This window comes from Salvelinus sp. IW2-2015, linkage group LG11 (assembly GCF_002910315.2).
Source record: "Salvelinus sp. IW2-2015 linkage group LG11, ASM291031v2, whole genome shotgun sequence".
NCBI classification, from domain to species: Eukaryota; Metazoa; Chordata; class Actinopteri; order Salmoniformes; family Salmonidae; genus Salvelinus; species Salvelinus sp. IW2-2015.
The window spans coordinates 31,521,601-31,533,692 of record NC_036851.1 but is presented as its reverse complement, the minus strand read 5'-3'; the positions used below and the strand labels follow the sequence as shown (position 1 = coordinate 31,533,692).

The window sequence follows — 12,092 nt, the reverse complement described above, 5'->3', positions numbered from 1 at the left end:
GGGGGGGGGGCGATCAATACACATATGGCGTCCAGGGCACAGCTGGGGGCTGAAGGGGGTCTATAACAAGCGGCAACGGTGAGAGACTTGTTTCTGGAAAGGTGGATTTTTAAAATTAGAAGCTCGAATTGTTTGGGCACAGACCTGGATAGTATGACAGAAGTCTGCAGGCTCTCTCTGCAGTATATTGCAACTCCGCCGCCTTTGGCAGTTCTATCTTGTCGGGAAATGTTAGTTAGGGATGGAAATATCTGGATTTTTGGTGGCCTTCCTAAGCCAGGATTCAGACACGGCTACGACATCCGGGTTGGAAGAGTGTGCTAAAGCAGAGAATAAAACAAATTTAGGGAGAAGGCGTCTGTTAACATGCATGAAACCAATGCTTTTACGGTTACRGAAGTCAACAGATGAGAGTGCCTGGGGAATGGGAGTGATGCTGGGGGCTGCAGGGCCTGGGTTAACCTCTACATCACCAGAGGAACAGAGGATGAATAGGATAAGAGTAAGACTAAAGGCTAAAAGAACTGGTTGTCTAGTGCGTTCAGAACAGAGTAAAAGGAGCAGGTTTCTGGGTGCGGAACAATAGATTCAAGGCATAATGTACAGGCAAGGGTATGGTAGGATGTGAGTACAGTGGAGGTAAGCCTAGGCATTGAGTGACGATGGGAGAGGTTTTGTCTCTGGAGGCACCATTTAAGCCAGGTGTGGTCACCGCATGTGTGGGGGGTGGAACAAAAGGGCTAGCTAAGGCATATTGAGCAGGGCTGGAGGTTCTACAGTGAAATAAGACAAAAATCACTGACCAAAACAGCAATAGACAAGGCATATTGACATTAGGGAGAGGCAGAGAGGCATGTGTAGCCGAGTGATCATAGGGTCCTGTGAGTAGCTAGGCAAGCTGGTGGCACAGCTATTCAGACAGCTAGCAGGCCGGGGCTAGCAGGCTAGCAGATGGGCCTTAGGGGGACGTCGCAAAGGGAGAGCCTGTTGAAAGCCCCTCGGACGGTTACGTCGGCAGACCAGTCGTGATGGATTGGCGGGGCTCCGTGTCGGCAGCAAAGGGTCCAGGCCAATTGGCAAGAGGTAATTGAAGCCCGGGAATTGTCTGATGGATCTCTTCGGATAGCCGGGAGATGGGCTTAGCTCGAGGCTAGCTCCAGGCTAACTGGTGCTTGCATCGGGACAGAGACGTTAGCCAGGAATAGCCACTCGGATAGCAGCTAGCTAGCTGCGATGATCCAGAGTAAAGGTTCAGAGCTTGCGGTAGGAATCCGGAGATGTGGTAGAGAAAAGCAGTCCGATATGCTCTGGGTTGATATCGCGCTGTGCARACTGGCAAGAATTGACCGCGCTGAGGCTGGCAGATGTCCGAGTTAACTTCTTATGGCTGCAGGGGCAGTATTGAGTAGCTTGGATGAAAGGTGCACAGAGGTGCCCAGAGTAAACGGCCTGCTCCTCAGTCATAGTTGCTAATATTTGCATATTATTATTAGTATTGGAAAACACTCTGAAGTTTCTAAAACTGTTTGAATTATGTCTGTGAGTATAACAGAACTCATACGGCAGGCAAAAACCTGAGAAGTTCCACTTCCTGTTTGGATTTTTTCTGAGGGTGGCAGATTTTCAACCAAGCTCTCATTGAAATTACAGCGAGATATGGATGAGTTTTCACTTCCTACGGCTTCCACTAGATGTCAACAGTCAATAGAACTTTGTCTGATGACTCTAATGTGAAGGGGGGCCGAAGGAGACAGGAATTAGTCACCACTGCCACGAGCTGACCATGCTTTGACCACGCGCGTTCACGTGATAGGCAGCTCCGTTCCATCGCTCAACTGAAGTCAATCTAATTCTCCGGTTGGAACGTTATTCAAGACGCATGTTAACAACATTCTAAAGATTGATTCAGTACATCGTTTGACATGTTTCTGTTATGACTGTTTGACTGTTTGACTGTTATGGAACTTTTGGACATTTCGTCACGTTATAGTGGACGCGCTTTGTGACTTTGGAATTGTTTACCAAACACGCTAACCAAAGTAGCTAAATGGACATAAATAACGGACATTATCGAACAAATCAAGCATTTATTTTGGACCGGGATTCCTGGGAATGCATTCTGATGAATATCATCAAAGGTAAGGAAACATTTATCATGTATTTTCTGGTTTCTGTTGACTCCAACATGGCGGCTAATTTTACTAATGTTCTGAGCRCCGTCTCAGATTATTGCATGGTTTGCTTTTTCCGTAAAGTTTTTTTGAAATCTGACACAGCGGTTGCATTAAGGAGAGGTATATCTATAATTCCATGTGTATAACTTGTATTATCTACATTTATGATGAGTATTTCTATTGAAACGATGTGGCTATACACTATCACTGGATGTTTTTGGAACTAGTGAATGTAACGCGCCAATATAAACTCAGATTTTTTTATATAAACATGAACTTTATCAAACAAAACATGCATGTATTGTGTAACATGAAGTCCTATGAGTGTCATCTGATGAAGATCATCAAAGGTTAGTGATTAATTTTAGCTATATTTCTGCTTTTTGTGAAAGCTATCTTTCGCTGGAAAAATGGCTGTGCTTATTGTGATTTGGTGTGACCTAACATAATCGTTTGTAGTGCTTTCGCTGAAAAGCATATTTGAAATCGGACACTTTGGTGGGATTAACAACAAGATTACATTTAAAATGGTATAAAACACATGTATGTCTGAGGAATTTTAATTCTGAGATTTCTGCTTTTTGAATTTGGCGCCCTGCACTTTCACTGGCTGTTGTCATATCGATCCCGTTAGCGGGATTGCAGCCATATGAAGTTAACGGTGATGACCGCTAGCAGTAGCTAACTGACTACTAGCTAGTAGCTAGCTTGCTGGTTCTGGTTCTAAAGTATAAAAAAATTGCAGATCTATACCGAATTGGGTGATGTCAGAGCCATACCCATGCACTGATGTCATATTGCAGAACCTCATGCTGGCAGTGTTGAGATCTGTGATGCCAAATCACATCATGACGTTCAAATTCCTGACGGTGTTGTTGTACAAAACCAAACTCTTCACCTTTGTCCTCAAGAAGACAGTGTAAACTACAACACATGATGTTGTTCTGTTTAACCTATGGAGCCATCTCGGTCAGTGACAGTCAGGTTCCTGCTATAAGCGGCTAATTTCCGCTACTGAACACACACACACTTACTTCCAGGTCAGAACCCAAACTGTGACTCAATCTGACTGACTCAGCAGCAGGGAGGACCACAGCAGAAGGGAGGACCACATATTGAGAGTACAGTAAGCCACCATGATAGCTCTTAGGGAGTGGAACATTCATTCCCCTATAAAACGATCATTAACTTCTGCGTGTCTTTTGCGGTTAGAAAACATAATAGATGTCATTAAGAAGAAATAATAATACCTGCAATTACATACAGAACAATTACTGATAATGGTCACAGTTGAATGGGGGGGGGGGTTGAGATTCCACATAGTCAACATAATATTAGGAAGACTACAGGAGGCTCCTTACAGTTTATTTGTGGACCACCATGCCATCTCATAGTCTCATGTTAAATTGTTTTAGTCCCATGTAATCTGTCAGTTCCAAATGTACAGGTAATCCTTCATTATGACATCATTGCTGTTTTACCTGGAAAAACGCAAGGACCGAACAATGTCTGAAAAGTTACAACTCCTGACCCCTATGCTCCATACCGCAACACAGAGGACTGCCTTTCAGGTATCCCAGAAAGCAGAGACCTCTCTTCCTCCTTCCATGGAAAATTTACAGCCCACCCTTGACACCAGTGTTGCCTGCCTCCCTCTCAGCGCGCACACACACACACACACACACACACACACACACACAAACAATTATGCTGACTGGACCTGTTTAACTCAGCACAGACATGAAGGAACAGCATGCACCACACAGTAAGAGCAGTGTGTGTGTGTGTGGCTCTGAATGACTAAGAAAGACTAAGAAAGGACCTTGTGTGTAAACAATGTTTGTCTACAACTATTTGAGCCTCTCCACAATGTTGTGTCACGCAGGGCAACTCCTGTGTTACAATCTAGGTCCAGATTCACTGGCATCTAGATAACCAATGATCAGAATACATTCCCCATCTATCAGCCATTGGAAATGGTAGTTACCTAGTTACCTTGCACTTCCGCATGACATCGGCTGATCACTTATTCCCTGTTCCCTTGTCCACTTCTCCAGCACTGCCCAACAGATAAAGACAACTATCCCAAGAGGGAATTATTTTGGGATTAGTCGACTGAGTCAGGATTAGGGTCATGACTGCCAGCCCATCACAATAAGTGACCAGGCAGAGCTAGGCTTGGACTCAGTGTGTGTGTTCCTCAGCCAGGATGAGGATAATAATGTGTGTGTGGGAGGTAGTTTTTGAAAAGGCCCACTAAAAAGGAGGCAGACATTTTACAATGTGAATAATAAAGTGCTTTATCCTATTTACTCACTGTCAAGCATAAGTAGAAGAGAGCACAAAATCACTCTGGCATACACACTTGAGCATATAGTTCACTGGTGACAGAGTCAAAGAGACAGGGTCTTGACCAAGAGGACAGCTCCACAAGTGATTCACTGAACTGGTGACTGTGTGTCTGCTGTAATGACGTCACAACCTTTAATTCCATGAGTGGGCCTCCTGTTGGGGATCTGAATGTAGATACTCACTGCTTTCTTCTTCTCTGCATTAGACTCCTCAGCAGCTCTCTGGTACCTGTGGGAGAGAGAAGCAACATTGACCTCTGCTGATCAAGAGAAGAGGTGCACACAACGTGGACCAAAGCATTTCCAACATTGGCATTATACTGGGAATGGAAGTTTGCATTGGTGTTGAATCAATAATATCCTCAGAGGTTTTGCAGGTCTGAAGAGACAAGGTAGGTGAGCAAGAAATATAAAAAGGTTTTAGTGAGGCTTCTAACATTTTTCTGACACCAATCCATTTTTCACCAATCCATTTTTCTCTGGATCTGCACACTGAAGGGTTAGGGACTAACGGTCTAGTGGCTGTGTCTAGACTGATCTATATTCACATCCCAATGACATAATGAAGGGTTAAGTTTCTCCTTTTCTTAACTCCTACAATTGTACTTTCAGTCTGTTGCCAATATGATGAATGGCGACGAACTGGAATATCAAGATTGTGGTGAGGTAACATCAACTTTGCATAGCAATAGAAGAAAAGGACATGTAAATATTGTATTAGCATCCCCATTAGCTGTTGCCAAGGAAGCAGCTACTCTAAACATTGTGCGTTATACAAATTTACATTACAAATAATGTGTGTGTGTGTCTCTTCACAGTCCGCATTGTACCGTGAGGTGTTGTTTAATCTTTTTTATATATACAGTATATCACAAAAGTGAGTACACCCCTCACATTTTTGTAAATATTTGAGTATATCTTTTCATGTGACAACACTGAAGAAATGACACTTTGCTACAATGTAAAGTAGTGAGTGTACAGCTTGTATAACAGTGTAAATTTGCTGTCCCCTCAAAATAACTCAACAAAAAAAAATTGAGTACACCCCTAAGTGAAAATGTCCAAATTGGGCCCAATTAGCCATTTTCCATCCCCGGTGTCATGTGACTCATTAGTGTTACAAGGTCTCAGGTGTGAATGGGGAGCAGGTGTGTTAAATTTGGTGTCATCGCTCTCACACTCCCTCACACTCCCTCCCCCTGACTGGTCACTGGATGTTCAACATGGCACCTCATGGCAAAGAACTCTCTGAGGATCTGAAAAAAAGAATTGTTGCTCTACATAAAGATGGCCTGGGCTATAAGAAGATTGCCAAGACCCTGAAACTGAGCTGCAGCACGGTGGCCAAGAACATACAGCGGTTTAACTGGACAGGTTCCATTCAGAACAGCCTCGCCATGGTCGACCAAAGAAGTTGAGTGCACKTGCTCAGCGTCAAATCCAGAGGTTGTCTTTGGGAAATAGACGTATGAGTGCTGCCAGCATTGCTGCAGAGGTTGAAGGGGTGTTGGGTCAGCCTGTCAGTGCTCAGACCATACGCCGTACACTGCATCAAATTGGTCTGCATGGCTGTCGTCCCAGAAGGAAGCCTCTTCTAAAGATGATGCACAAGAAAGCCCGCAAACAGTTTGCTGAAGACAAGCAGACTAAGGACATGGATTACTGGAACCATGTCCTGTGGTCTGATGAGACCAAGATAAACTTATTGGTTCAGATGGTGTCAAGCGTGTGTGGCGGCAAACGGGTGAGGAGTACAAAGACARGTGTGTCTTGCCTACAGTCAAGCATGGTGGTGGGAGTGTCATGGTCTGGGGCTGCATGAGTGCTGCCGGCACTGGGGCGCTACCGTTCATTGAGGGAACCATGAATGCCAACATGTACTGTGACATACAGAAGCAGAGCATGATCCCCTCCCTTCGGAGACTGGGCCGCAGGGCAGTATTCCAACATGATAACGACCCCAAACACACCTCCAAGACAACCACTGCCTTGCTAAAGAAGCTGAGGGTAAAGGTGATGGACTGGCCAAGCATGTCTCCAGACCTAAACCCTATTGAGCATCTGTGGGGCATCCTCAAACGGAAGGTGGAGGAGTGCAAGGTCTCTAACATCCACCAGCTCCATGATGTCGTCATGGAGGAGTGGAAGAGGACTCCAGTGGCAACCTGTGAAGCTCTGGTGAACTCCATGCCCAAGAGGGTTAAGGCAGTGCTGGAAAATGGTGGCCACAAAATATTGACACTTTGGGCCCAATTTGGACATTTTCACTTAGGGGTGTACTCAATTTTGTTGCCAGCGGTTTAGACATTAATGGCTGTGTGTTGAGTTATTTTGAGGGGACAGCAAATTTACACTGTTATATAAGCTGTACACTCACTACGTTACATTGTAGCAAAGTGTAATTTCTTCAGTGTTGTCACATGAAAAGATATACTCATATTTACAAAAATGTAGGGGTGTACTCACTTTTGTGATATACTATATATATATATATTTTTTTTTTAATCGGATTTTACTACTAACTTGAGTTACCTGAAGTGGAAAAGAGTTCCATGTAGTCATGGCTCTATTTAGTGCAGTATGCATTTCCTAGCCTCTGTTCTGGACTTGGGGACTGAAGAGTCCTCTGGTGGAATGTCTTGAGGGGTATGTATGAGTGTTTGAGTTGTGTGTTAACCAATTGAACAGATGGTTCTGTACTTTTAACACATCAACACCTCTCACAAAGACCAGTAGTGATGCAGTCAATCACTCCTCTACTTTGAGCCAGGAGAGATTGATATGCATGTTGTTGATATTAGCCCCCTGTGTACATTTAAGGGCCAGACGTGCTGCTCTGTTCTGGGCCAATTGTAATTTGCCTATGTCCCTTATATACAGCGCCTTCAGAAAGTATTCATACCCCTTGACTTATTCCACAACTTGTTGTTACAGCCCAAACTCAAAAAGGATTCAAATAGATTCTCACCCATCTACACACAATACCCCATAATGACAAAGTGAAACATGTTTTTAGACAGCTTTGCCAATTTATTGAAAATTAAATACAGAAATTGTATTTACATAAGTATTCACACCCCTGAGTCAATACTTTGGAGAAGCACCTTTGGCGACAATTATAGCTTTGAGTTGTCTTGGGTATGTCTGTATCAGCTTTGCTCATCTGGATTTTCTCCCAACTTCCTTGCAGATTTTCTCAATCTTCGGCTGGGCCACTCAAGGACTTTCACATTCTTGTTCTGAAGCCATTCCAGCGTTGCTTTGGCTGTATGCTTGGGGTCAATGTCCTGTTGGAACGTAAATCTTCATCCCAGTCTAATTTGCACTCTGAAGCAGGTTCTCATTGAGGATTTGCCTGTATTTGACTCCATTCATTGTTTCCTCTAGCCTTACCAGTCTCCCAGTACCTGGCTCTGAAAAGCATCCCTCATAGCATGGTGGTGGCAGCATCATGCTATTGGGGATGCTTTTCAGGGATGGTGTGAGATGGGTGATGAGCTGTGCCTGGTTTCTCCAGACATAGCGCTTTGCTTTCAGGCCAAATAGTAAAATGTTTGTCTCATCAGACCACAGAACCTCATCCCCATATTGTTATATTTTTGCTCCTTTGCACCCCAGTATCTCTACTTCTACATTCATCACTCCTGTGTTTAATTGCTACATTGTAATTACTTCGCCACTACGACCTCTTTATTGCCTTACCTCCCTAATCTTACCTCATTTGCACACTCTGTATATAGATTTTTTATTGTGTTATTGACTGTACGTTTGTTTATTCCATGTGTAACTCTGTATTGTTGTTTGTGTTGCACTGCTTTGCTTTATCTTGGCCAGGTCGCAGTTGTAAATGAGAACTTGTTCTCAACTGGCCTACCTGGTTAAACAAAAGGTAAAATAAAAATATATTTAGACTTATGCTCTGTCTTTCGCGTGCCTTTTTTGCAAACTCCAGGCGTACTGTCGGGTGCCTTTTTCTGAGGAACGGTTTCGTCTGGCCACTCTCCCATAAAGCCAAGATTGGTGAAGTGCTTTTATTTTAACCTTTATTTAACCAGGTAGGCTAGTTGAGAACAAGTTCTCATTTACAACTGCGACCTGGCCAAGATAAAGCAAAGCAGTGCGACACAGACAACACAGAGTTACACATGGAATAAACAAGCCAAAAACACAAGAAGTCAATGACACAGTAGAAAAAAAAGAAAGTCTATATACAGTGTGTGCAAAAGGCATGAAGAGGTAGGCAATAAATAGGCCATAGGAGCGAATAATTACAATTTAGCAGATTAACACTGGAGTGATAAATGAGCAGATGATGATGTGCAAGTAGAGATACTGGTGTGCAAAAGAGCAGAAAAGTAAATAAAAAACAATATGGGGATGAGGTAGGTAGATTGGGTGGGCTATTTACAAATGGACTATGTACAGCTGCAGCGATCGGTTAGCTGCTCAGATAGCTGATGTTTAAAGTTGGTGAGGGAAATAAGTCTCCAACTTCAGCGATTTTTGCAATTGCTACAGAGATTGTCRTCATTCTGGCAGGTTCTCTCAAATCAAATTTTATTTGTCACATACACATGGTCAGCAGATGTTAATGCGAGTGTAGCGAAATGCTTGTACTTCTAGTTCCGACAATGCAGTAATATCCAACGAGTAATCTAACCTAACAATTTCTCAACAATTACCTTATACACACAAGTGTAAAGGAATGAATAAGAATATGTACATACAAAAYATATGAATGAGTGATGGTATAGAACGGCATGAGTAATGTAGGTTATGTAAACATATACAAGTGGCATTGTTTAAAGTGCCTAGTGATACATTTAGTACATCAATTTTTCCAATATTAAAGTGGCTGGAGTTAAGTCAGTATGTTGGCAGCAGCAACTCAATGTTAGTGATTGCTGTTTAACAGTCGGATGGCCTTGAGATTGAAAAACAGCTTCTGTCTCTCGGTCCCTGCTTTGATGCACCTGTACTGACCTCGCTTTCTGGATGATAGCGGGGTGAACAGGCAGTGGCTCGGGTGGTTGTTGTCCTTGATGATCTTTTTGGCCTTCCTGTAACATAGGTGTCCTGGAGGGCAGGTAGTTTGCCCCCGGTGATGCGTTGTGCAGACTTCACTACCCTCTGGAGAGCCTTACGGTTATGGGCGGAGCAGTTGCCGTACCAGGCGGTGATACAGCCCGACAGGATGYTCTCGATTGTGCATCTGTAAAAGTTTGTGAGTGTTTTTGGTGACAAGCCGAATTTCTTCAGCCTCCTGAAGCGCATTCTTCACCACGCTGTCTGTGTGGTTGGACCATTTCAGTTTGTCCGTGATGTGTACGCCGAGGAACTTAAAACTCTCCACCCTCTCCACCACTGTCCCGTCGATGTGAATAGGGGGTGCTCCCTCTGCTGTTMCCTGAAGTCCACGATCATCTCATTTGTTTTGTTGACGTTGAGTGTGAGGTTATTTTCCTGACACCACACTCCGAGGGAGTAGTAGCGTAGTCTGCAAACTTGATGATTGAGTTGGAGGCGTGCATGGCCACGCAGTCGTGGGTGAACAGGGAGTACAGGAGAGGGATGAGCACTAACCCTTGTAGGGCCCCAGTATTGAGGATCAGCGGGGTGGAGATGTTACCTACCCTAACCACCTGGGGGCGGACCGTCAGGAAGTCCAGGACCCAGTTGCACAGGGCGGGGTCGAGACCCAGGGTCTTGAGCTTGATGACGAGTTTGGAGGGTACTATGGTGTTAAATGCTGAGCTGTAGTCAATGAACAGCATTCTCACATAGGTATTCCTCTTGTCCAGATGGGTTAGGGCAGTGTGCAGTGTGATGGCGATTGCGTCGTCTGTGGACCTATTGGGKCGGTAAGCAAATTGGAGTGGGTCTATGGTGTCAGGTAGGRTGGAGGTGATATGGTCCTTGACTAGTCTCTCAAAGCACTTCATGATGACGGAAGTGAGTGCTACGGGGCGGTAGTCRTTTAGCTCAGTTACCTTAGCTTTCTTGGGAACAGGAACAATGGTGGCCCTCTTGAAGCATGTGGGAACAGCAGACTGGGCTAAGGATTGATTGAATATGTCCGTAAACACACCAGCCAGCCGGTCTGCGCATGCGGCTGGGGATGCGGCTGGGRATGCCGTCTGGGCCTGCAGCCTTGCGAGGGTTGACGTTTAAATGTTTTGCTCATGTCGGCTGCAGTGAAGGAGAGCCCGCAGGTTTTGGTAGAGGGCCGTGTCAGTGGCACTGTATTGTCCTCAAAGCGAGCAGAGAAGTTGTTTAGTTCTGTCAGTGGTCATTGGGTTCTTGGTCATCTCCCTGACCAAGGTCCTTCTTGCAGTTGTTCAGTTTGGTCGGACGGCCAGCTCTAGACAGAGTCTGGGTAGTTCCACATTTCTTCCATTTCCCAATGATGGAGACCACTGTGCTCTTGGAAACTTTCAACACTCTAGAAATTGTTTTACACCCTTCCCCAGATATACAGTACCAGTCCAAAGTTTGGACACACCAACTCATTATTGGGTTTTTCTTTATTTGTACTGTTTTCTACATTGTAGAAGAATAGTAAAGACATCAAAACTATGAAATAACACATATGGAATCATGTATTAACCAAAAAAGATTCTTCAAAGTAGCCACCCTTTGCCTTGATGACAGCTTTGTACTCTTGGCATTCTCTCAACCAGCTTCACCTGGAATGCTGCTGCTACTCTCTGTTTATCAYACATGCATAATCACTTTAACTATACATTCATGTACATACTACCTCAATTGGACCGACCAACCAGTGCTCCCGCACATTGGCTAACCGGGCTATCTGCATTGTGTCCCACCCACCAACCCCTCTTTTACGCTACTGCTACTCTCTGTTCATCATATATGCATAGTCACTTTAACCATATCTACATGTACATACTACCTCAAATCAGCCTGACGAACCGGTGTCTGTATGTAGCCTCGCTACTGAATATAGCCTGTCTTTTTACTGTTGTTTTATTTCTTTACCTACCCATTGTTCACCTAATACCTTTTTTGCACTATTGGTTAGAGCCTGTAAGTAAGCATTTCACTGTAAGGTCTACACCTGTTGTATTCAGCGCACGTGACAAATAAACTTTGATTTGATTTCAATTAACAGGTGTGCCTTGTTAAAAGTTCATTTGTGGAATTTCGTTCCTTCTAATGCGTTTGAGCCAATCAGTTTTCTTGGGACAAGGTAGGGTTGGTATACAGAAGATAGCCCTATTTGGTAAAAGAGCAAAGCTGTGTTCGAATACTCATGCTAACCGCACTAACTCTACTATTTGTGATGTTAATTGAGTATATAGTATGCTTATTGGTCATAGTATGGATATAGTTCGTATGCCAAAATTTCCCAGATGTCGTACTAAATTCGGCAAAATATGAAGTATACACACAGGACACTTTCCATACTTTAGGGCCCATAATACAATTCTTTAGGAAATGGGTGTGGCTTCACAATGTTTTCAGATTTGAAGAAAATATGCAGCCCGAAGTACAATGAGAGCGGATACAAATTCATTGTTTTAACTAATTATGACAAATGTTAAGA

The 12,092-nt window shown here is 43.9% G+C and overlaps 1 protein-coding gene across 3 annotated transcripts in view; it reads right to left on the bottom strand.

The window, feature by feature from the left end:
• Positions 1–12,092, bottom strand: part of LOC111970184 (LIM domain and actin-binding protein 1-like) — a 47,820-nt gene that overhangs the window by 24,373 nt on the left and 11,355 nt on the right. For all 3 annotated transcript variants that reach the window (XM_023996763.3, XM_023996765.3, XM_023996764.3), the window contains one exon: positions 4,709–4,754. In XM_023996763.3, coding sequence (XP_023852531.1) covers positions 4,709–4,754 — 46 coding nt within the window. The remainder of the gene's footprint in view (positions 1–4,708; positions 4,755–12,092) is intronic.